Source organism: Apaloderma vittatum, unplaced genomic scaffold (genome assembly GCF_000703405.1).
Source record: "Apaloderma vittatum isolate BGI_N311 unplaced genomic scaffold, ASM70340v1 scaffold1803, whole genome shotgun sequence".
In the NCBI taxonomy this organism is placed as follows: Eukaryota; Metazoa; Chordata; class Aves; order Trogoniformes; family Trogonidae; genus Apaloderma; species Apaloderma vittatum.
The window spans coordinates 21,516-48,013 of record NW_009707291.1 but is presented as its reverse complement, the minus strand read 5'-3'; the positions used below and the strand labels follow the sequence as shown (position 1 = coordinate 48,013).

The 26,498-nt window shown below is 41.2% G+C and overlaps 1 protein-coding gene across 1 annotated transcript in view; it reads left to right on the top strand.

The window, feature by feature from the left end:
• Positions 1 to 331: 331 nt before the first annotated feature.
• Positions 332 to 26,498, top strand: part of LOC104271442 (A disintegrin and metalloproteinase with thrombospondin motifs 12-like) — a gene marked incomplete at its 3' end in the record, with an annotated part of 40,679 nt that continues 14,512 nt past the window's right edge. The window contains exons 1-10 of the mRNA XM_009866108.1: positions 332 to 371; positions 892 to 1,088; positions 3,010 to 3,093; positions 4,661 to 4,785; positions 6,050 to 6,199; positions 9,210 to 9,353; positions 10,032 to 10,176; positions 15,359 to 15,451; positions 15,682 to 15,827; positions 16,520 to 16,689. Of these exons, the coding sequence (XP_009864410.1) occupies positions 332 to 371; positions 892 to 1,088; positions 3,010 to 3,093; positions 4,661 to 4,785; positions 6,050 to 6,199; positions 9,210 to 9,353; positions 10,032 to 10,176; positions 15,359 to 15,451; positions 15,682 to 15,827; positions 16,520 to 16,689 (1,294 nt within the window). The remainder of the gene's footprint in view (positions 372 to 891; positions 1,089 to 3,009; positions 3,094 to 4,660; positions 4,786 to 6,049; positions 6,200 to 9,209; positions 9,354 to 10,031; positions 10,177 to 15,358; positions 15,452 to 15,681; positions 15,828 to 16,519; positions 16,690 to 26,498) is intronic.

The following is a 26,498-nucleotide window of genomic DNA, read 5'->3' as shown; positions in this document are numbered from 1 at the left end:
CTGCACTTCTGATCCTTCATAGGACTCAGGGAAATCCCAGCACTGTGGAAGTGTGTCTCTGGCTTCTGAGCTGGCAAATTCCACCACTGGCTGTCAGACTGGTGTCTTTCACTTCTTTTTCAGACGGGGGGGTATTTACATCCCTGGTATTTCCCTGGTAGCACAGTCAGCTGGTGCTTGAAGGTCAGATGGATGGAGGGCAGTTAACGGCACTGAGCGCAGTGCCAGGTTGCTAACAACTCTGAGAGCAAAGACTTCTTCCTGAAAGACTTTAGATGCTCAGATCCCAAAATTACAGTGAAATGCCAAGTGTCTCTCCTGTCAGTTAGGCATGACAGCATCTGAGGAGCCTGCAGCTGTCTGCCTGGCTGGTATTGAGATGACACCTGCTGGTGATCGCTCCCTGCTCTTCAGGGATATTTTCGGTGCACACAACAAACTGTTCGTGGATGTGCCAAAGCACTGGGCGTAACTCTCGTCCTGCTGTGAGACTGAGGGCTGCCTGTGGAGAAAACCTATCCCTTATCTTAAAATATGAACTGGTGTCACTTGAGAGTTTAGAACCAAACTGCAGAAGAGAAATTCATTGAAAATGGCATCCCAAATTAGTATTTTTTAGGTTGACTTTGTCTCACACCTTCATCCCTGGCATTTGAGTAGGGGTAACTTTTGGATGAAGGTTTTACCCACCTAGCGGGGCATTCAGAACTTTGCTGGGCAGGGCACTTCACAGGCTGGTGTCACTTTGGAGTTGGCCCTCGTGTAAGTCAGGTGGGTGGCAGCCAGAAGACACTTCCAACCTCTGTGATGCTACCATTCTGTCTGCAAGTGTTACAGCCATTTTCAAGCTTGAAAATATTTTTACCTCAGCGTGGCTTCTTGTTCTTCCAGATACCCTCAGCTCTTTCAAACAGCAGCAACGCTGGAGGGAGAGATGGGAACCGAATCATACATCTGTCAGAAAGGTTTCTCGGCGCTCTGTCAGCAAGGAGCGATGGGTAGAGACGCTTGTGGTTGCAGACAGTAAGATGGTTGAATATCATGGAAGTGACCATGTGGAATCATATATCCTCACTATAATGAATATGGTATGTAGAATATTATTTTTTTAGATAGACAAATTAAGCAAATTTTAACTTGATTATGTTACTGGTCACCTTGAAACAAGTCTGTAACATTGTTCACTGAAAGAAATGTCATGTCGTTCATATATATATTCATTAAGACTCTGTATTTTAAAGCATTTTTTACCTTTTATTTTGCAGTATAGAGATGTAATTTTTCTCTGGATTTTAAATGAGAGAGTTTCATAGCTGTAAATGCTAGCACTCATTTTCTTTCCACTGAAATTCCCTGTTTTCCCTGGAACCCATTGCTTATTGGTGATTTCAGATTCATCTCTACAGCAACAGGGAGAAATTCTACAGTTTTAAGCATGTATATTCTTTCCCATGTCTGTAGAAGAGAAAAGCACATAGGAGCCTACAGGAAATTGTAGTAACTTAGCAAAAGCTACAATACCAGTGTATTAGTGTTTCGATCACAAATCCAAGCAGCACTGCATGAGCTGTTATGAAGGGAGTTAACTCTATCCCAGTTAAAACAAGTAGAATTGTTTTTGCAGACAGGTCTCTTGCACATAATGCAAAGTCCGTGTTGAAAACCCCAAAGTATTTAACTTCCAATGTTTTCCTGCATGGCAGGTTTGAAAATGTAAGTTGACCTGCAAAAAGCAATAGTGTTTCATGAGACTGCCTGAGATATGTCTTCTGCTATTGCCTGTATTTACAGTAGATACTGACCTTGGAGAGTCTGTTAAGGATGTCTTCTTTGTTGTTATCATGGTACATGTGTAGTATATGGGAAATTAATCACAGCGTATTTCTAGCCATGGTAACCAATCTGTCCCTTACGTTTATACAGTGTGTTCTCAACTGTGCCCTGAGCAGTCTGACTAGCTAGTGAGGTAATGAGCCTGATTAAACAGACAGAAAGCTGATATGGGCACGTGAGGTTTTGTCCACACGTGAAAAATATATGGAAAAAAAAGCCCTATCATGATGAGATTCAGGAAGAAGACAAGCCTCAGCATCTTCTCTGCAGTCTGTACCTGAGGTGTTTGGGTTAGTCCCAACGATTCAGTTTCAAGTCTAATACCTTGAAGAAGATCCATATCAAAATCAGACCTCTGGAAACATATTTTCCACTTCATTTTAGTAATTTCTTCTATAACAAGCTTTTGCAGGACAGTTTCAACCCAAACACAATCTATTTTGTCCATTCGTATTTCTTGTGGTACATGACATAGTTCACATACAGACAGGTTATGGCTCTTCTGTTCCTATTCCCTTTCCTCCTGCCTAATTCAACACTGTGATGATGTTTGTGACATTTGGGTCAAGTTGTTGCTGAGTTCAGTTCATGCTGGGGGTTTTATGGATTTTTTTTAAAAATTGATTCCTTATTTTTGCTTTTGTTCTTACCATTCTCTTCTGTGCTGTATAAACACAAGCATATCCATCATTTAACTGATTTCTCTTTTCCTAGTACTAATTTTTGCTTTGTTGTGGCAGAAGCCGATTCCCATCAAATCCAAACAGAGCAGTTTGATACACTGGGGTTTCTTTTGGCACAGCGAGTGGATCTCTCCACCAGTGTGACGTGACTCTAGATGTTGCGTTCTTCTCTGCTAGTGGTTTTTAAGATCACTGGAGTTCTTGTAAGGGGAATGGCCATAAAATAATCTTGTGTGTACTTGTGCTCTTTAGCATTAGTAAATTTTGCCAAATCCTGTATCATCACTCATTTACCAGCACTGCCCTTAGCAGTGGTTCCAACAGTTGTTGCGTTTCAGTAAACTTTTGGTGAAATGCACTGAGGATTTAAAAGACCCCAACCCATCATCCCAAGAAGAACAGTGTGCTTGAAGTAAATATTGTAGTTTCTCTCTGAAGTCCTCTTCTGCTGTAGAGGAATCAGTTAATCTCGTACCTCCTGGCTCTGGCACAGGTTGCAGGGTTGTTCCACGATCCAAGCATTGGCAACGCGATTCACATTGTGCTGGTCCGGCTCATCCTCTTTGAGGAGGAGGAGGTAAGGATTTTATTTGCTACAAAATGTCACTTATAACATTTGGGAGTTCAATGCGTTGTTCAATGCATGATTATGGAGATCATGCAGTAGAATGCATTCATTCTACTCTTAAATTAACCATTGACTTGTGTGTTTTAGAATAAAAGCTACCGTGCATAGCAAAATATTTAGCTGATTCCTTCAGGTATTTTTGCATAAAATTTCCAAGGAAAATATGATCGAAACAGGCAAATTAGGAATACAGAAATGAAATCTCACCCCTATAAAAAGAGTATGGGATGCCAAGGAAGACTAAATGAGGAACAGGAATTAATGTGTGCATTGTCACTTGGTATCTAATTACCTAGCATTAACTGAAATGTGTTACAAAGTGTAATACTAGAGTAATTGCAGATCTGTGAAGAAGTAATTCTATTATTGTGCAGCTCAAACATATGATTTTATTTTTAGATCTCTTTCAAAGCAAATAAATCAGGACAAATTAGATGCCAATTGCTGTAAACTGACTATATATTGGTAGTTTCCAATGTCTGTCATTCACAAATATGTTGATACCTGCCTAAATACATGGTGATTGTCATAATTTTATAGTTACTTTTAAAATGCTGTGAAAGACACAGCTTGCTCTGACTGCAGGAACTCATTAAGGGGATTTTCTCAGTGTTTTCTAATTTATGACCACAAATCAGATGCTCACAATGCTATAAAAGGCAGAGAACCAAGCCATGGGGTGAGGCTCAGTCTTCTGAAAGAGTTCTTACGATAGAATCTATCCTTACAGTAGTTCGTATCTTAACAGAACAATTAGTACCTGAGACACATCGTGACCACCAATTAAGTTTGTTTGCTAAATTTCTGTGGCTGTTTTGATTCCTGTTCAGTTGAGCATGGCAATGTTAGGAGCAGCAGTCTTGTGTATCTTTCAAAATTTGATTTTAAGCATTACTTAAATAGAGTAAACAGAGAGGAGATACAGTGAACGCCCAAGACCAGAAACAAGAAAATGTATTTTTGAATGAATTTGTTTTGCATACTTCATATTTCAGAAGAAATTTCAGTAACTCACAATATAATAATAAGATGAGGAAGAAACATCTGTGACTGCATTGTTTCTCTTTGGAGTTGAAAAATTTTGTGAAATAAATACATTCTTAGAAGTGTAATTGTTCTCGGAGCCTGTCATTCGCATAAATCTGAGTGACAAACTTGAGAACAAAGTCCCATACTAATTAGTCTTTACCTTCGCTATAGAAGAAAACTTGCTTTCAAGAGAATATGAACTGTTTGCTTGAAGATTTCGATTCAGTGGATCTTATGATGCTTACAAAAAATTTGTAGTTTTCTGCATTTAGATTTTTCTTTAGCTGCATCAGTTACAAAAATGTCAAGATTTTAGCTTAGTGTTCAGTCTGTTAGATGTCATTGTTCCTAATGGTGACTCTAGCTTTAGGCAAAAGCATAATCAATTACATTTCAAAGATCTTCCAGTGTCACAGGTGACATCGTTGACATCTTATTGCAGTGCGGTGTGGTCTTCATGATAATATTTTCCTTCATTTCCCATTAGCAAGGCTTGAAGATCGTTCACCATGCTGATAAGACACTAGCCAGCTTCTGCAAATGGCAGAAGAGTGTCAACCCCAAGAGTGACGTCAACCCTACACACCACGATGTGGCTGTCCTCCTAACCAGGTATGACAGCAGCTCAGCAGCTTTGACTGACCATTATTCAATTGTGTTTTTCTCGTGATGATATTTTTATATAGGCTTGTGCCATCACTTAGGTCATCCTCCATAGAACCTGTAATGTGATCGGATAAACACGTGCTGCTTCTGAAACAGTGTTAATGTAAAAAATAACCTAGTGTGAGCGTGTCTGATGCTCATACAGGCAGGGAATATGAGCTGTGTTATAGAAATGTGGTTGAAGTTAGACTTGCTGTACCTTTTAAAGGGATTGGTTTTCATGTATTTTTAAAGTGTGCATAACACTTCATGTATGCATATGGGTGTTTTGTTAGAGATGCATCTTAGTTAGGAATGTCCTGAGAGACTAGCAATTTGCAGAGCTCAGGTTATTTTTCCCACTTGGTCCTATCTCATTTTGTTCTCAGTCACTTCTCTATTCTTTGAGGCAATATAGCAAAACAACATAGCACATGGATGAACAGCTCCATAATGGCAAATCTGAAAGTGCAGCTCAGAATGGAAGAGTATTTTGCAAACGCCATGCCATTAATTTTTAAGCTTTGAAGTGTATCTTTTTAAAATATTATCTCCGTATTTAAGGAAACACAAAATGTGGTTTCATGTGTGAGCAAGGGAGTCACAGAAAACTGAAAGGTGATGTCTGAGATTACACAGGAGGTTTGTGATAGGGCATGAAACAGAACTTCTGCAGGTCCATAAACACTAGTCCAGTCTGCACACAACTGAGAGAAGATAGTATCTAATGTCTGCAAAAAACGTTACAAGTTAAAATCTGTCATACAAAAAAAAACCCACAAAAAACCCCTTAAGTGGTACCCCAAAGAGAGTCAACAAATCTTAAAATAAGAATCTCACAATGATGCATGGTTTACTTCTTTGAGGAAACAGGCTTCAAACAATTCACTGGAATGAAGCTGAGCTAGTAAACCATACCTCGAAGTGCTGTCAAAGGCGGGTGGAGCTTTTAAAACCTTTTTTTATGCAGGTTGTCAATAAAATTATGTATTTAGTCACTACAGCTACATATATACTGGCTACAGTTTATAGCAGTATCATATGATAGCCGCATAACAAGTGCATGCTGTTGTTGCGTATATTTTTGTGAAAATGTTAGCACCGTCATCTTTTGTTTAAAATGCATATGAGCATTGATATATTATGGGATGGAGACATATCATCCAGTGCAAGTGACACTCTATGGTTGGTTTTAAGGTCTTTTAATGGCATGTCTGTTTTTTGATTCTAGAAAGGACATTTGTGCTGGCATGAATCGTCCCTGTGAAACCTTAGGTTTATCTCATCTGTCAGGCATGTGTCAGCCTCACAGAAGCTGTAATATAAATGAGGATTCTGGCCTTCCATTGGCTTTCACTATTGCTCATGAACTTGGACACAGGTATAGTTGAAAATGAAGGGGGGACATAACTGAGTTTAATTTATTATTATTTATTAATTATTATTTGTGTGCTAATACTCAATACTCTCATATCAATACTCAAATATCAGATTTTTATTCTCCTTTCTGACAAATAGATTTCTGACAAATAAATAAAATTACTTTGGGGAATTTCTTAATAACTAATATCTTCTGTATATTAATATTTCTGTTGTGGATACGCTTAGGTCCAGTCCTAACTAAACACCTAAAGTTCCTGGGCATTTCATTTTGGACTTGGGTAAATGTTTTTATGACTAGATATTTTTGCATGAAACTATATTTTTTTCAGTATTTCCAGTTTCTAAGAGTGTTTTGGCTGGTTAGTTGGTTTATCAAGCTTATCTGAAAAAATTCTGATTTTTTAATCTGTTTTGACAATGAGGTCTTTTACCCAGGTTACAGGCTTATCTCATGGGTTCTGTGATTTGGCTCTAAAGGCTGTTTTTTTCCGCTGGACCATGTTGCTTGGCTAGGGGACGTGTTCACTGCTGTACCTACAATCACATTACTTTCATTATCCACCCAGTCACCAGTCAGGGTGAAGTCTGTATTTCCTGATGGGGTATGGTAATAACAAGAACAGTAATCCGATACAAAGATTACTGAAGTATTGATCCTATCATCCATTAATTGACCTTTCTTTATTAAACCCTTCAACTACCAGAAAGCAAATAGTATAAGTAAATAATGCTGAAATCATTAGAATTGGATGCTTTAGGTTTAGTTACTTGCATTCCACAACCTTTTGCTGACAGAGAGCTTTTTTCATTAACACTAATTATCACAAGACACTTTTTCCTCATAGGACTGTGTGTGACCTTCTGCTGGTGTAGCCTGGGTGACTGTGCTTTGGATGCTGTGAGACAGGATGCTGCTGTATTTGCCTTTGCAGGAGTGGTGCAGGGCATTGCCGGTTAGAATTGTTCCTATGAAGAAGACTGAATACTGTAGGGTTTGTTAACTTGGTACTTGAAACCATCCTTCCTTCAAGCCAGGTTAGAGTACCTATATTAAAAAGTTCAAGTATGGACAATAAAAGTCAGTAAGAATAAGTGAAAAAAAATGCAAGAGGAAAGCTGTGCACCCGTTCCTTGGGTAGATGCCGGAACACAACCTTCTTCCATACTGGTTCCCTAGACATTTGCCGTCTCTTGTGGCAAGAGACCGCGTTGACAGAAAAGAGCCTGTCAGCAAGGGGACGCACTTGCTTTTATACCTCAGAACCATTGCAGAAGTTGAATCAGACAGAAATTGTGCATTGCTTTTGGAACATTTGAGTCATGATACAATTACATTTTCCAGAAACAAAGTCTTAAGTGGTTTGAATGCACTTTGTCTGATCCATGACTGCACCACAGCCTGAGTCAGTTTTCATGGCTCTTTCACACAAAGGCCTGCACACCATCAGATGTTAACAATTGTCCTGTTTTGAGCTAAACTGAACCAATTGTGTTTAGTGAATTTACTTTTCTGAGATACTGCACTTTCTGAAGTCAGCAGCATGTTTTCGCAGACAGTGTCTGCTACTAGAAGTGATGATGCCTGATGTTCACAGTTACTGCCAGGGATTGGGATACAGAAGGACTCCTGCTTACACTTGCTCCTGTAGTGACCAAGGTCATGGCTGGATCTTGTGTGCCCCATGTCAGGTGCCGGGAATTAAAGGAGTCACAAGGAAATAAAATATGGCACCACTGGTAAGGAAAAGACAGGACAGGTGGGCAACAAGAGTATTCCCATTCCATATACATCATAATCTGTGTAAAACCGAGAGTTCACAGGATTTAAGCCCTCCTCTTCAATGGGCAACACCTGAGGAAGACTTTCTCTGTTCTTCTGCTTTTGATGCTCATCCTGAGTTCCCAAATCCAGCTCTTGTATCCAGCTCCCCTGTGTCACTGAGCCTGGGGCTTCCCTGATGCCACCAGCATCAGTGGGGATTGCTGCTGGGGGGCAGTTGGATTCCTTACTGGATTTGTATGTATTTGTACGTAGCTCGTCATTTTTATTGTTTCCTTATTAGTACTATTTTTGTTTTATTAAAGCTGTTTGAGTTTTCTTCTCCAATCCGTAAGTTTCTCTGCCTTATCCCCTTTCCTTTCCCAGTTGGGGAGGGAGAGGATTTAGAGACCGTCTGTCTGAGTTCAATGGCCAGCCCAGCCCTAACCGTTGCCAACAGTGTAGGTGTCAACATCTTCATATATCAATATATTTTTATATTATTATTTCAGATAATCTCCTTCACTATGAGATGACATGGAGGCATGTGTTTTTAATCAGCTGAATCCCAACCAAAGTTTTTAATGCTTATGACTTTTACAAGTTGTTGAATAAAGAAATCCCTTAATAAGTCAGAGAAGTTGGAAGGTATCATGTTGAGAAGACCTGTGTAGAGGTCTATTTGTAAGGCATAGTTTGAGAAAACAAAACAGCAAGGACTGGCGGTTGGAGGCTAATTCACCAGACATTGAGTAGTTTGGGAAATACTGTCTGTCTCAAAAGAGATTTAAAAAGAAACAAGCAATAGAGACATGATTATAAGACGGTTTAAGACAGTGTAACAAAGCCTGATCTTTGCTGAAGTGGTACAAGTCTGAAATAACTACAGTCCAAGAGCTAGGCTTTAGCAGATTTAACATATCTGAGGTTTAAACTCTTGACTCATGGCCCAACTGTTCTATAGTGGTTTGACTCCCTTAAAAATATATAGCGTCTGGCCATGTGTTCTTTATTTTGTGCTAGGCAATGTTGTTGTACATAACAGACATATTTGAAAGCTGATGAGATTCTAGATTTTTTGGTAGGCTTTGGGTCAGATCTTCTATATGTTTTTTGTTAGCAAAAGTTATCTAGATCCCACCAGGGGAAAAAGCAATCCTAGTGTCTTTTTAAGCACCATGTGGAACCCATAGATAGGCCTGACACAACCAGTCACCTGGAATTATTAGATGTTGTTTTTTGTCTTTAGTTTTGGTATCCAGCACGATGGAAAAGAGAATGACTGTGAGCCTCTTGGAAAGCGCCCATATATTATGTCCCGGCAGTTGCAGTATGATCCTACTCCTCTCACCTGGTCACAGTGCAGCAAGGAATACATCACACGTTTCCTAGAGTGAGTGATCAGGTTGTAGTGTTTCCCTGAAATGACTACAACTGTGTGAAGTGTTTATGTGGAGTTTGAAGTAAATCCTGTAGGGCATTACTAGATGTGGGGTTTTGTAATGCGCTTCAAGTAATTCCCATGGAGGGCGAGCTTTTTGCTCACTTACTGTTTGGGAAAAGCTCCATTATATTCTTGCTTTCTAGAAGTGAACTTAAGTTTTGTTATATCCACTCAGACGCGATGCAACCTGCAGATTTTGCAGTTATCAGGAAGAAAGAAGCCTTTCCATCAAGTAGTCTGATGGAACGTTATAAACCTTGCCTCTAGTCACAAAGACTTGTTCTTCACTTCAATTACTTATTCAAACTACTCATGTTCTTTTAAGAGCAGCAGTATGGTAGAACTTGAAGCAGAGGCTGTGATGTGCTCTAAAGCAACTGAAACCATAATGAGCTCCTATAGTTCCAATATGACAAGGTATATTTTGCCTTTGTGACCCTCCCCAACTAGGTGGAGTGCTCTTTGTTAGCAGTGGTTCATCATGTCTTAGCTGGAACCTGGAAGTACTGTTACCAAAGACCATATGAAAAATTAACATTAAGAATTAGATATTGAAAATTTGTATAGAAATGTCAAAAAAGTGTAGTTGTTGGTTTTTTATTTTAATATACAGTTTTTGTCTTTTAGCCGTGGATGGGGATTCTGTCTTGATGATATCCCTCAAAAGGAAGTTTTAAAGTCCCCAATCATTGCTCCTGGAGTCATTTATGATGTGCATCACCAGTGCCAGCTTCAGTATGGTTCCAATGCTACTTTCTGTGAAGATGTGGATGTAAGTGCTTATGTTTTCCTTCCTTTTGCTAATATGAACTTAAGCTTCTTGAACAGTGTGGAAGCAGTCTGCGAACCTCAGTTTCTAACTGCACATGCAACATGTTCAAAGTCTCATAGACTAAATGTGCAGTGCAGGCATTGCCTAACACCGTTTTAATTCCACTATGCAGATTCTAGAAGTGAGTTGTTGCACTGTTTGCCTTGCGTTTTGCAAGACCTTTACTGGCTCTGGCTCCAGATCTATTATCAAATGCCTGTCCTTCAGCAGTGGAGTCATTGATCTTAGATAAATTATCAAAAGCGTCTTAAATTCCATTAAAAATGAAGATGCTTCAAGCTTATAGCTTTCTCATTCTGGGAACAAACCTTCAGTTTCAGGAAGAGTTTTCTGAAGAAATCAGGCCATATGCCCTGGTTTTTTGCACTTGTGATGATCTAATTATAGGAAATTTCAGTCCCTATACTCCAAAGAAATTTTTTTTTCCCATCAAACATGAGATTTTTATGTGGAAACATATGATTTAGGAAGTACCCTGATGTCTGTCTTGCAGCACAACAAAACAGTGTTGTGTGGAGGTGCAAGGGAGCAGTATACTCACAGTAGCCTGACTCTCTACAAGAGCTAGGAGCCACTGCAGAGTAACAGGTTATGTTAGCTAAGGTGTGGTGGTATGATATTTTAACTGTACCTAGATATTCAGAGCTATTTGGCTTCGTGCAGCATTTTTGTATGTAGAGCAGTTCAGAAACAGTGATTTCAAGTACTAGTCTATTTAATCCCTAATTTTTACTGTGTTTTGGGCAACAATATACAGCAAACATTGCAGACAGCGCTCAGCTTGTTCCTGCTGTCAGAAGTGGCATTACGGCTATCAGCAGTGCTGGAGTGTTTTTTAGGTACAGTGCTCAGATGTGGATTGGTGACTCTTTATTCCATTCAGATAATTACATGTATCCTCATCTGCCCTTCTATTAGTGAGATTATTTTTGATTAATCTTCTCAGCCTTAATAGGTAACATGATTACCAATGTTGAGCTGCAACTACTGAATCTAAAGCAGGTATTGAAAGATTGTTTTCATTACCTGCTGCTCTAGTTTCCTCAGTTAGTGTAATTTGTCTGTTGGTACAGGCAGAAAATTAAAGTGTAATTTTGCAGTATTGATTCATTCTGTTTCTCCTTGGGTTTGAACCTAGTAGGTCTTTATATTCAACAGCTCCTTATTAACCAATTTTACAGCTAGATGTATGTCAGAAAATTAATTAGTAGCATCTTGTTTTGTATTTTACTGGAAGGCCTGTATTTTGCAGGTTGCTGCACTGGCAAAAAAAGGAATTACAAATAGTAGAGTCTGCCTGGTGTGTTGAATGATCAGTATAGTCATTTTGTCTAAGAGGTCTCACTGATGTTTGCCTTTCCACTATTTGCTTAACACTTACTCACTGACCAGGCTACATTTCTTCTGTGACTTTTAATGCTGGACTGAATTAAATCTACAGATTCTTTCTGAGAGAAGTATCTGCATTTAGCTGAAGATGCCCCAAGGTTCAGTAATTACATTTAGTGAAGACGGGAGCTTATAATTCACATAATGATTTCAGTGAGCCCGAATAAGTCCTCTAAGCGTCTTGTGAATCATAGAATCACAGAATCGTTTGAGCTGGAAAAGACCTTTAAGGTCATAAAGTCCAATGGCTGACCTAGCAATACCAGGTCCACCACTAAACCGTGTCTCTAGGCACCACATCTACACATCTTTTAAGATACGTCCATGGATGGTAGCTCCACCACTTCGCTAGGCAGCCTGTTCCAGTGCTTGACAACCCTTTTGGTGAAGAAACTTTTTCCAAATCCAATGTAAACCTCCCCTGTCATAACTTGAGACCATTTCCTCTTGTACTATTGCTTGTAACTTGGGAGAAGAGACTGACCCCCACCTCCCTACAACCTCCTTTCAGGTAGCTGTAGAGAGCTGTAAGGTCTCGCCTCAGTCTTCTCTTCTCCAGGCTAAACAGCCCGTTCCTTCAGCTGCTCTTCATAAGACTTGTGCTCTAAAACCTTCACCAGCTTTGTCGTCCTTCTTTGAGCATACTGCAGCACCCCAATGTCTTTCTTGGAGTGGGGGGCACAAAACTTAACATGGGATTCAAGGTGAGGCCTCACCAAAGCCGAGTACAGGGACATGATCAGCTCCCTGCTCCTGCTGACAGCCCCATTCCCGACACAGGCCAGGATGTCACCGGCCTTCTTGGCCACCTGGGCATACTGCTGGCTCCTGTTCAGCTGTTGTACACCAACACCTCCAGGTCCCTCTCTGCCTGGCAGCTCTCCAGCCACTCCTCCCCAGCCGGTAGTACTGCTGGGGGCTGTTGTGACCCAGGTGCAGGACCTGACTCTTGGTCTTGTTGAGCCTCAGCCTCAGCCCATCGCTCCAGCCTGTCCAGGTCCCTCTGTAGAGCTTTTCCTACCCTCAGGCAGATCAGTGCTCCCACCCAATTTGATGTCAACAGGTCAGTCTTATTTTCTGCCAGTTTGTCTTTTCACACATGGGGAAAGCCTATTCCTGTACCTGTAAATCTTTTTCGTGAAGAGTACCCAGCCTTCCTGAACTCCTTTGCCCTTCAGGACTGCCTCTGAAGGGACTCTGTCAACCGGGCTCCTAAAGAGGAGGAAGTCTCTGCTCCCAAAGTCCACTATAGCAGAGTTCTGATGATCCCCCTCCTTACTTCTCTGAGAATTGAAAACTAGTTTCATGATTGCTGTGCCCAAGACAGCCTTCAACCATTACATCACCCACAAGTTCACAGACAACAGGTCCAGCAGGTGCCTTCCCTAGTTGGCTAGGTTCCTACTTGAAGTATATAAATATTGTTTCTCCAGTAGGGAAAACAAAAGCAAAATGCAGATTAGGGGGAGAAATTTTCCAAGTGGTTTGTAGATATGTAGATTCCTATAGGACAAGCTGTAGGAGCTCTGAATCCTTATCTTATTGCCCTCTCTTTAACTCTAGAATTTCTACCAACTTTAGTGAAACTAGGTTGTTTTGGACTTGACATTCTTTAAGAACAGACCCTGATGTCGTGGATGGGGTGGACACTATATACCATATTGCTGATGATAAAAATCACTTGCTTTGCAATGTATACCTGGTAGAGCCACAAATTTCTGGGTGTTACCTCCAAAAGCAGACAGTAATTAGTGCTTTTTCATGTATTGTTCTTATTCCAGTACTCTTAAAGCTGAAAAAACTCTAGTACATGGAGATCAATATGGAAATATTATTGCAAAGCTAAAGAATTTCCTCTGAACTCTTTGACTTTGAAATCTGTGAGTGCACCTCATAAAATTGTAACTGTCGGTGGAAGGCTTTCGATGCCTTTCTCTGGTAGGTGAAGCACAGTACACGAGTGCACTTTAGACACTAAAAAGTACAAAACATTCTAAATACAAAAGTCAAGGTAAAGGATGAATTTCATAATGAAAGAAAATTTATCAGCTATAACGCTTGGGTAGCTCTGCCTTAAGAACCTGACAACACTGGCTTCACGAAGAGTTGTTAAGTACTGATGTTCCTGAACTATGTACAGGGAACTGCAAGACAGCCATTGGCTTGTATACATTGCCCCAAAGCAGCTAAATGAGCCGACACGCCTCAGATTCTGTATTCAAGCAAGAGATTTGGAGTTTTTTGGGATATTCTGTACTATCAACTACTATCAACATATATTCTTGTGTTCTAGAAGAAAAACAAGTTGAACACACAATGCAGAAGGTAAAGTAAAGGCAACTCTCTCAAAACAAACTGTGCCCAAGCTTAACTCTTTTAAACAGAGGCAGGTCAGAAACCAGCAGCCAAATTTTGCCTTTTGCATTCATGCTGCTGCCCGTTATTGGAGCTGGATTTTTGCAAGTGTACAGTTTCCGAGTTTGCTCCCAAACCTGGTATGTCACCTTCTCTGAGAATCCCAGTGGGAGCTGCTAGTGGGATCCTTCTTATTCCTCCTTTCATGACACAACCGTCCCTGCTTCAACAGTTTGGTGCTGCCAGCTCTGTTCCTTCTCCCAGTGCTGAACTCTGCAGCTCAAACAGGCTCAGCAAAAACCTGGCCCAGAGTCCCTCGGCTTTTGTTTCTGATGTTCCAGTTGAAGGTGCACAGACTCCTGGACGCCCCTGGTTTATCCAACTTGGAAGTGGTTTTCTACACAAAGCTGTGCTTGTTCAGGAGTTCCCAAGCATGCAGGGCTTCTGCATGTCACCCAAAAGATAAGCTGATGTGCATGTGGACTGAGGAGGGTAGAATAGCCCTCGATGTCTGTCCTCACTCCCCAAACAATAGTTCTGATTGAGTGAAGAAGGCTTGTTTTAAGGTATCTGTAATGTTTCTTGCCCTGCTAGCTTTGCGGACTCTCAGGAGTCTCTGTGGCTTCCATAGAGTTGACCACTGCACATGAAGCAGCAGCTGAAATACTGTGCTTCACTTGCAATGTGCTGTATTAAACTTCCACCAGTTTCTAATTAGCTTAAAATGCAAGCATTCACTAACCAGACCCCTTACTGTGCCACAAGGCCGTTTTATCTGCTAGCTAGCCTATGATCTTTTAGATCATTCCCTTGCTGCCTACTTGGCTGATGAGACCTCTGGTTTGATCTCTCCTCATACAGTTTTGAAACATCCATGAATTAAACTGGCTGTCGTACTTGGACACACGATACTATTTTTACTTATCTAGCTGGCTTCTCTAACCTTCTTTGAATTCACTGCATGTTTTCAGGCAGGCAACAATACTCAGTAAGTGAAAATAATACAAACTCTATTCAACTTCGCGAAAAAAAAAAGATACCTGAACTTTGTAAAGCCATTTTTCCTGGGTGTAGCTAGGAGCTGAGCAGACAATGAGGAGCATTTTTGAACTTGCATAGTTCAGGTGATTCACTTGATAGAAAATATTCACCATTTTATGTTTGTCAAGTAGTCCATCCTTGTACACTAATGAGGAGTACCTAAATTTGGACCCTTAGTGGGTCCTAACTTGTGAAAAACTCTCAACATCTGCCCCTGTAAATACATCGTTTATAAAACCGTGTAAGTGGAAGTACAAAACTGTGGGATGCTTTTGAAAATCTTGGCCACCGGTGTTCAGCTCTGCTTCACACTGCTGCAATTTTCTTTCTTTTCCAGAACCTTTGCCAGACACTCTGGTGCTCGGTGAGAGGATCCTGCCGTTCCAAACTGGATGCAGCAGCAGATGGAACTCAATGCGGAGAAAACAAGGTGAGTGTGACCCTTGCTGCCTGCAAGCTGCGCTGCCTGTGGAAGGGCAGCACAGGAACTGTGAGTAGCTCTGTCGTTGTTCAGTATGAAAAAGGGGCATCCTGTGACATCTCCATTTATGTTTCCACTCAAGTTTTCAAGCTTCAGGGGCTAAAATAACAAATAATTCACAGTAACATTTTCCTACAAGAATGATTTTAAGCTGTTTGTCCTTTCTCTTCTCTCCTCAGTGGTGCTTCTCTGGTGAGTGCATTACAGTAGGCAAGACTCCTGAGGCAATCCATGGTGGATGGGGTGTTTGGTCATCCTGGTCCCACTGCACAAGAACATGTGGGGCAGGAGTTCAGAGCGCGGAGAGACCATGTGATAACCCAGAGTAAGCTGAACACACAATTTTTTCCTACCTTTTATTCAATATCTTTGAGGTACCGGAAACAATTTTGTATGAGACTGTTATCAGGAGGTGACACAGCAAGTCAGAGGCTGAATACTGCCCCTTCCCAGTTAAGCATACCTGTGTGAAATTCTGTTCAAGCATCATCTTATTATTTAATCCTTACCTTGCATGGAACTTACTTCTACACAAAATGAAAAAATCTTGCTATTTGGCATTCAGGCTTTACAGAAATAGTAGAAATGTTGCTTTAGTAATACCTCAGTGAACAAATAAATATCATTAAACACTAGGTGAGAACAACAGCTAGCAATCTGTTCCTGAGGGAAGTCAGGAATTACCTTTCATGTTTTGTTCCAGTCATCTGGCTTTTATGGAAGAGCTGTCAAACATTCTGGAAAGTACAGTGTTTTGAGGGAATTCATCTGATAAGGTAATTTGCCGTGAGCTTAGCTGGGCAGTGTACCAAGCACTTCTTCAGGATGCAAAGTTTGTCTAGACCTGTGTGCTCCATACTGTCATATTTGGGTGCTTGGACATGTGTGTGGTATCTCTACCCTGTCAAGGATTCAGTTTCAACCTTGTTATCCCACTGGAACCCGAAAGACATTGCTCTTTTGAAACTGCTTTTTTACCCAGATTCTCAAGTCCCGATCTCTATTTTCCTTCTCTAGACCACAATTTGGAGGAGACTACTGCACTGGAGAAAGGAAGCGCTATCGCATGTGTAACATTAGCCCCTGTCGCAAAGGCTTGCCAACCTTTCGTCAGATGCAGTGCAGTGAATTTGATACAGTTCCCTACCAGAATGAGTTCTACCACTGGGTTCCTGTTTACAATACAGGTACGAAGCTACAAATTTTTTAATATCTTGTATTGAAAGTCTAATTTACAGACCTATGAGAAGCCTCTGTCAGGGCAAGAAGTCAGTGAATTGTAAGTATGCCCTGCATTGCAGACGTAGACATTGATGCCTCTGCTTTAAAAACTTGCTTTGTAACAATTTAGTTACTAAATACAGGGGTAACAGTTACCACAGTGCAGTTTCATTCTTGCTGTCTGCATAAATTTAAGGTGTAGATCATCCAGCAATATATTTTTTTATGAAAAGGTAAGCCAGTTAAGGAAGTTAAGGTCAAGATTCAACTTTCAGTTTCATTTCCCAGTAGTATTTTTTAGCACGTTCATTGCATTTTCACAGTTATTGACAGCTCTGAATAGATTTCCTAAATTTCAGCTACAGTTTCAATTTCATCTAACAAATACACTGCTGAAGATGAACCTGCAGCAGACAGACTTCCAGGAAAATTTCTGGTGAAAGAAAACATGATTGATAGAAAAACACTTTTTCAGAAAGTCTTCCAGTAAAACAAACCTAAGACAGTCCACAGCTCAACTCATAAACCATTCATAAACCATTTTTGCAGTTGCATACGACTGAAACTGGGATTCCATTCCTCTCTGTTACTTGTGTGTACCATTGCAGAGAACAGTCTTGATTCTGTTCATATCCTCTCCAGGCCAGTGCTACAGAACTGGTGGTACTACATGTGCATTTGTTGCAGAAGGTCTACTTTTAAAGGACATTAAGAATCATGAATCAAATGCTTCCTGCACACTGGAAGGAAAGCCTATGTCTTGTCCATGCCATATTTCAAATAGAGCTAACTGCAGCTTTTGAGACAAACCACTTATTTTCAAAATGCTATGTTGTTGAGCCTGATATATTTCACCGGGAACATCCCGGGTTTCAGTGACCTTTTACAAAGTCGTTCAAATACCAAGCAAATATATTTTCTATGGCTTAAAAAGCGTTTTGACAGTTTTCACCTGTTCAGCAGCCAGAATTTCAATCTAGAGTCACACAATCTGTGAGGTCCTTAGTGTTTACAACTTCACTCTTACATTCTGTTAACAGCATTTCAGATGTTTTCTTCCTGCTAAACCCTTAACTTACAAAAATCAAGTAGCCAAACTCTCCTGAGAACACTCACCCAAGCAGCGAGTTGGCCAAATTCTCTGCTGATCCTTCATATGGCATCATCATTGTATGATTGAGGATGAGTGGCTGTCACGGACACAGTGATTCCAGTTTTGTCCAGCCAGCATTACCTGCTGCTCTGAAATACATCTGAGAGTTTTCCTTCCATCGTGGTTTCAAATTTTCTTTTACTTTCCATTGGTTGTCAAAGGTGTCCTGGGCAGAATAACTTCAAACATGAAACAGTGCTCTCTGTGTAAGATGAGCAGTCTGAGCATTTCCTGTGAGAGTTTGCCCTAAACCAAGTATTTAAACAAAAGCAAAACAACAGCCACTGGTAAACCCTCTCACCACACCAAAAAAGCTGATGTTTCAGGGATCTGGAGACTTAATCACCACGTTGACTATGTCTATACCAGCCTTTGTCAGTGTATACCAACTTCCCTTAATTTTCGCCTTAACTGATGCAATCCTATTTCAAAGACTTTTCTATTACTGCTATTTTCTATTACTACTTCAGCTTACTTTCAGGAAGGTTTTAGTTTTTGTGATGGGTTGACCCTGGCTGAAGGCTAGGTGCTGACCAAAGTGAGTCGCCTCCTCAACAGGGTGGAGGAGAGATAATGTAACAAAAGGCTCATGGGTCAAGATAAGTACAGGAAGAGATCACTCAGCAATTACAGTCACAGGTAAAACAGACTTGACTTGGGGAAAATTATTTTAATTTATTACTAATTAAGTCAGAGAAGGTTAATGAGAAATAAAAACTAAATCTTAAAACACCTTCCCCCACCTGTCCTTTCTTACCAGGTTAACTTTACTCCCAAATTCTCTACCTTCCTGCCCTCCAGCAGCACAGGGGGATGAGGAATGGGGCTTGTGGTCAGCTCCTGACACACTGTCTCTGCTGCTCCTTCCTTCTCAGGGGAAGGACTCCTCACACTCTTCACCTGCTCCAGTGTGGGCTCGTCCCTCCACAGGTCCTGCCAGGAGCCTGCTGCCGCGCCGCCTTGCTCTTTCAGACAGCAAAGATCTTTCAGACATCCAGCTGCTCTGGTGTGGGGTCCTCCATGGGCTGCAGGGGGACATCTTCTCCATCACAGACCTCCATAGGCTGCAGGGGGACAGCCTGCCTCACCATGGTCTTCATCTCAGGATGCAGGGAAATCTCTGCCCTGGCACCTGGAGCACCTCTTCCCCCTCCTTGTTCACTGACCTTGGTGTTTGCAAAGTTGTTTCTCTCGCATAGTCTCACTTCTCTCTCCAGCTGCAATTGTTGTGCAGCATTTTTTTCTGCTTCTTATTAAACATGTTATCCCAGAGGTGCTACCGCTGTCGCTGCTGGACTCAGCTTTGCTCAGCAGTGGTTCCATCTTGGCTGGCCTTGGCTCTCTCGGACATGGGGGAAGTTCTGGTAGCTTCTCACAGAACATGCCCCTGTAGACCCCCTGCTACCAAAACCTGGCCATGCAACCCCTATACAGCTTGTGTTTTATTATCAGACATTTTAAGTCCTCTTGCATGAGGGATATAAGGGGAAAAGAAAATAATCATGAAACTTTTCTAAACCCTGAGTGCCCATAACAAGTTGTTTTGTGGAAGCTTCTAGTTGTGTAGATGAAACTGTGAGCTAGGCATTTTGTGACATTTTAGACGTTCTACATTCTTCATCCTCTTGGAAAAACAGTAAATCATCTAGATGGTCACAGTTCTCTCTCCTGACTTTAATTTCGTAGTTTGCCTCAGTCAGTTCTAATGAATGTTACATACTTAAACACTGTCATAATGTCTTTTTCTGTTGTGTGAATTGTACCTTCACAAAAGCATAAAGACTATTTTTTAATTGCTTGTCATTAAATATAAGTTGAGATGCAACAAGCTACTTTAACAAGCAACCTGGCAGAAAAAACAGTGAATGACTTCTTGCTGTTACCTAGGCTAACTATATTTAAGGTTTTAGCTGGACTTTTTCCCCTCTGTTTTATATTATTTTGGGTGCGATGGTGAAACTTGCATGGTCCTATTGTGGATTTGTCATCTAGCACAGAAACTGATGTACTCAAGGTAGAGTCCTAAAATGGAAGAGACTTCCAAGGCCAAGGGTGTCTAAAGTATCCAGCAGCTCTGACCAGGGTATCTTCTGAATTGTTCTCATGGACCAGGCCCCTACTTTGACCTGTGTTAGTCAGATGTTGGTGCTAATGTGCTCTTGCCATCAGACTGACACCAACATTTATTTATTTTATATTGTTTGATAAATTACATTTATTGGAATCTGATAGCTTCTCAGGGCCTAATTTTCATGTAGTAAGTATGAATGCTACATTGAAACATATAAATACTTTTCTCAAATCAGTGCCAGGAGATAGGAGTTACATTGCTAAAGTGTTATAAATTTCGTATTTCTTCCAAAACATGTGTGTATGTCAAGGAAGATCTGTACTGATACAGTTGCAGGGGCTGAACTAACAGCATGAGATAATAATTCTGCTCCAACTGCTATGAAATTAAATTTTTTTTTAGAGTTCCAAGCTTGGGTAGAGTGATAAAGTAGCTTCATCTTAGCTTTTTCCCCCATTTTATCTGTGTTGGGTAATTGTCTTCTCTAATTTTTTGTTTGTTTCCTCAATCAATTTTGAGTTCTCACCTCAGTGAGGATTGAAAGAGAAGAGGCCTGCCTCTTTAATTCCTTGTGAAGTAGGAAAAAATGTTGAAGCCTTATCTTCTGCTGGCAGACACATTAATCACATCCTTCTCAGTCAGGTTAAGCTGAATCCTTCCTGCATGTGAACTCGTGGGAGTCAGCTGCAAGGAAAACAAATTTAAACTGGGAAGGGCATATGTTCCTTTCTAGTTATCTTCATGTTGTTCTGTTTGCATTTGATGAGTCATAACTCTGTTATACACAGGGGAAGAACATCACGTACCTGAATTTTAGCGTTTTTACTCAGCTTTGCTGGCTTGCTTCCTCAGTCCCATTCCGCTTACAGATGAGTCACTTAGGGACTTACGAGAGCTCAGTGGCTTGGCATTCCATTACATCTGGGTTTCTTCTACATGTGAGGATTGGTCTCGTCTCTATTCAAATCAGCAGCATAATCTTGGTGCAGGATATGGGCACTACAGATAAAAAACAGATTGTATTTTTTCTAGACTGCTGAATGTTGGTGGCACCTCAGCTAAAATCTTATGTCCTTCTAGGAACAAAACAGTGCCAGAAGGATGCAGCCAGACTGGAGGAGGTTTACCGGAGAGCAACATGGAAGTCAAATTACTTGAAAAACATAGTTTATGGGAAAGATTGAGAAAAGCAAATTGTGCTCTAGAAAAGAGACGATGGAGTGATTTAAATGCCAACAACTTTCTAAGCGTATTCAGTTTGCATGTCCCTGAGCTAGTAGAGATAGAGGCTATCAAGACTGAATGGCTCCATAGTGTTGTGCTCAGGTCTGGAAGAAGCTGTTGGGATCCAAGCAGCTCAGTGCCCTTAGTAACTGACTTGGAAAAGCAGGACTCTGTGGTCTTATTGGCTCAGTTTGAGTTTAGCTCTTTGGCTTTCAAAAATTGGATTTGGCATCAAATTTTCTGTCACTGCATTCCATACTGTAGCTTCCCATCCCATCCACTTGAGCAGTACAGGAATCTCCAGGGAGAGATGGATCCAGCAGCTTTTCATGTCCGTGAAAGGTAGAACAAGCAGAAACAGCCAAAACAACACAGGCAAACTTCAGGTTGCACATTAAGAAATCTTTGTTGCTGTATGGGTGCTAAACATTACAGCAGGTTGCGTACAAGGTTTGAGGAATTAATATTAGCATTGCAGATAGAAATGCAATCTAAGCAGGAGCAGTCCAAATGACTTTGATCCTGCATTGGTGTGAACAGTTGGGTAAAACCCTGTAGACTTTACACAGACGGAAGTCAGCTCTGTCAGAAGTCAGCTCTGTTTAAATGGGAATTTGTTGTGCTTTCTCTGAACAAGGCTTGTGTGAACATGGCCATTGCTGAGTGTTCACAGATGGGATCTAGTATTCCATACATGTGCTGGATTTCAAGAATTTCTTTATGTTTTGACCTTAAGATGACAGCCATTTTCTTAAAGTGTCATCATGAATTTATCAAATTTGCTGAAGTAACTGAAGCTAAAGCAGCTGCTTTAAGGGAGTTTCTTCTGAGCAGCCCTAGTGCACATGTTGTTGTCAATTTAGTCTTTTTAGATTTTCAGAACTGGATTAAGGTTTAGAAAATGTGAATTCAATGTCAGCCTTTGCTTTCAGGTTCTTCCGTCATTTCAGGAAATGTATTTGTTTTCCTGGTGTATCAGTCACTATCTGAAAATATGAGATCAAAGTACCTTCTACATCTGTATCTGTTTCATGTTTAAAATGTTAGACTTTTGAGGATAGTAGCTGATTCTGGTACAGTTTATTTGCAGTCCTAGAATAGTGGAGCACAGTTCTTTTGTCAGGTCCCTGAACACAGCTGTAAAAAAACCCCAGAGCAATAGATAAGGAAATAATTTTAGAAAATGAATGGCTAATACAGTGCTAGGATAATTTCCTCAATGGTGCCCTAACCAGCCCTCTATGCAGATGAAATATCAAAATAACATGAAGAGTGATAGCAGGAGTATAAATATTGGATAGGAAAAGAGTTTTTAGGGAGGGAGCAATATACCCTCATTTCCAGTAGGGCAAAAGTAATATAAAATTAGTGGATGCAGGTAGGATCCAATTTTAGATCAGTTACTTCAGTTAGGAAAGCCAGGAACGCTTTCATGCCTAGAAAGCTCTTTGAATTATGAAGCTCTGCAAGTCTGAAAGTTTGCTTGTTATTTATTTTTATTTTTTATTTTGGCTTAATAAGACAGTTATCTTTCTCTACAAACTTCTGAGTTACAAACGTAGAGCATCGTAGTTATGCAGGAATATGTCAGCAGTCAGCACTGCCTGCTTTTTCTTGGTCAGTGATTGAAGTTGGATGCCATCTTGCTTGCTATGTCAACACGCAGATAGGGAGGAGGTACGGATACCAAGCTGCTGTTCTGCATATGTCATTACAAAAAATATAAAAGCCAAAATGACTTTCTGCAAAGTTTGTGTCTGCCAGGATTGATTCTGAGTGGGTACCAGACTATCTGGAATTCTGGGATTCTGTTTTGGTGTCCCATGAGGGTACCATGCTTTGTGTTTAGAAAATAGTGCATTGGTAAGGTGAGCAAGGTGAAACAAAATTTAGAGTGCTAAAGTAATCAAATTAGCTACAAGGCCAGAAAAACACTTCTGAAGATAGAAGTAAAATGAACTGTTATCACTTAATCATGACAGCTCTTATGAGATCAACTGATGGGTGTTATACCTGGCAGTTTTCACAGCAGGGCTGAGGGCTCCTGAGGGTCATAAACTGTGTTCTTACCGGAGGCTCTTGTAGCTCCATCTCCACTGATGTTCTTAAACATGAGTGACATCACCTTGAATTCCACCAGTTTTATAATATTGGTCCGTGTGTGTCCTCTGCTTCTAATCAGTCTGTTGTCCTTTATGAAGGTATCTTTGAGAAGCCACAAGCACAACATTGTTATGAGTCCTAAGATGCCATTTGAGCCCTACTGGCGAGGGAAAACACGAAACTCTTCATTAAGGTCTTGATTTTGTTTAGTGTCCCGTTGTTTATTTTTTGGATTCCAGTTCTGAAGAGATCCCATTTACATGAATGAGATTGATAGTTTTAAAACTCAGGCTGTGTATGATTCAGTCCTTAAGCTGAAAGTACTTGGGGACCAGGAGTTGCTGTGCTCTACATGGTGTTGGGTGTATGCTGGTGTTGTACCAGAGCAGTGAGAGCAAATTTCTCCCTTCAGAAGAATAAACTCTATTGCAGGAAATTATTCAGTTTCTTTTCATTACCCAAAGGTTGACTTTCTCTCTTTACTGGAAGTTCCTCTAATTTTAAACACAGTTTTTTGTATGACACAAGTCACATCGAAAAGGAGAAGGAAGAAGGAGAAAGAAATTAATTAGCCCAGATGTACAAGATTTATAAACTCTGCATCCCTCTGAGGCGAAAGCAGCAAGTTTTTTTGGCTCTGTCACTCAGCAGAGTCACCTCTGCAGCACACAATGGCATTGTATTAAAATGGCTTAATAATGGTGCCTTGAAGTCTTTACTGACAGATGGTTTTAAGGCCAACTGCTTTACTTGCAAAGTATTTCAGCTTCCTAAGCATGAACTAATTTCTTTAGCACCTGGCTACACTGAGGTTTTGGAATAGGGCAAAACCCAGAATCATAGAATTACTAAGGCTGGAAAGAGAGCCTCTAAGATTATCAAGTCCAACAGTCCGCACTACCATGACCAGTGAACCATGTCTTGAAGTGCCATGTCTACAGATTTTTTGAAGATCTCCAAGGATTGCCTGATGTAGTTGAGAGGCGTCCCTCCCCGTGACAATGAGGTTGGATTAGATGATCTCCAAGGTCCCTTCCAGCCCAGGCCATTCTATGATTCTGTGATTCTGTGATGGCGACTCCACCACTTCCTTGGGCAGCCTAGTCCAATGCCTCACGATTATTTCAGTAAAGAAATTTTTCCTAGTATCCAATCTAGACCTCCCCTGATGCAACTTCAGCCCATTTCCTCTTGTCCTATCATTTGTTACTTGGGAGAAGAGACCAACGCCCACCTCCCTACAACCTCCTTTCAGGTAGTTGTAGAGAGCGGTAAGGTCTCCCCTCAGCCTCCTCTTCTCCAGGCTAAACAGCCCCAGATCCCTGAGCCACTCCTCGTAAGACTTGTTCTCCAAACCCCTCACCGGTTTTGTTGCTCTTCTCTGTACCTGCTCCAGCATCTCAATTTTTTTCTTGTACTGTGATGCCCAAAACTGAACACAGGATTCGAGATGCATCCTCACCAGTGCCCAGTCACTTCCCTGCTCCTGCTGAGCACACTGTTTTAAATAGAGGCCAGGATGCTGTTGGGCTTGGCCACCTGAGGACACTGCTGTCACCTGTTGACCAGCACCCACAGAACCTTTTCCACCAGGCAGCTTTCCTACCACTCCTCCCTAAGCCTGTAGCGCTGCCTGGGGGTGTTGAGACCAAAGTATAGGAATCAGCACTTGGCCTTTTAAACCTCATACACTTGGCCTCAGCCCATCAGTCTAACCAGTTCAGTCTAATCCCCTTGCAAGGCCTTCCTACTCTCAAGCAAATCAACTCTTCCACTCAATTTGGTGTCTTCTACAAACTTAGTGAGGATACACTGAACTCCCTCATCCAGATCATTGAGAAATTGAACAAGACTGGCCCCAAAACTGAGCCTTGGGGAACACCATTCGTAACCGCCCACCAACTGGATTTAACTCCGTTCAGCACCACTCTGTGGGCTTGCCCGTCCAGCCAGTTTTTAACCCAGCAAAGGATACACCTGTCTAAGCTGTGAGCCACCAGCTTCTCTAGCAGAATGCTGTGAGAGATGGTGGCAAAGGCTTTACTGAAGTCCAGCTGGACAACATCCACAACCTTTCCCTCATCCACTAGGTAGGTCACCTGGTCATGGAAGGAGATCAGGTTGGTCAAGCAGGACCTGCTTTTCATGAACCCATGCTGGCTGGGCCTGATCACCTGGCTGAGCTGCAGAAGATAGGTCCTCTGCTGTCCCTCATCAATATAACAATGGGTGATTTTTTTTTTTTCCTGTCAGATAGCTTTGGCTCTGCTGCAGGGTTTCCAGAAAGTGGTATAAGGGCAGGGATTATACCTGTCTTTGCTTTGACCCTGGCTTCATTTTGAACTCATATTCCTTGTATGCAACTTGTTTATCAAATTTGTGTTCTTTGTCTCTCTAAAGCCTCAGTTTCAAAATTTTCCATTCCCAAGGGATAGTATTTGTGAGGCAGGGCAATGTGTGTTTGGTCTTCTTAGTCCATGGGTGGAATAGACTAAGGCTGGTCTGTGGCAGAAGATGTTGTTTCAGAGACCCCCCAGATTGCTTTTGCTACAACTTTTCTCTTCCCTTTTGCTTCTGTGCATGTCTATCCAAGAACAGACCCACCAATATTATCCCCATTATATAAGTTGCCAAGTAGGAAGAAAATCCCTTATTTGAAATAAATTATTAAGCACCAGCAGATCACTGAAAATAAGCAATGATGTGACACTCGTGACATGCAGAGTATCAGAAGCAATGATTTGACTGCTCTCTGAGAGAGGCTGGCAGTGATGAGCGGTTATAAATTATCTCTGTAATCACTCTAGTCATCAGCTGATGGAAAACTATTGCTAGTCAGTGTCCTTGGCAATCTCACCCCCAGATTCATCCTTTCCACTTACTAATGACAGTTGCTTTTTCTCGTTTCCCAGCCTTTTCTCCATCACAGCTGACAGCCTCATTACTGCTTGACTCGGCCAACTGGCTGTTAAGGTACCAGTGAGGGGGAGCATGGAGGAGTGAGGGCATCAGCCTCCAGCTGGTTCCTGGAGGTTCACAAGTGGTATTTATTGGGCCTGTGTCACTCTGTTAGCAAGACAACCGTGGCTCTACTAACTGCTTCTAATAACACTATTTCTGTCAAATTCCAGGAGTGAGTGGATGGTGCAGTAATGACATAGAATTGTCAGGGTTGGAAGGGACCGTAAAGATCATATAGACGTACTGTCATTCCCTCTGCACTG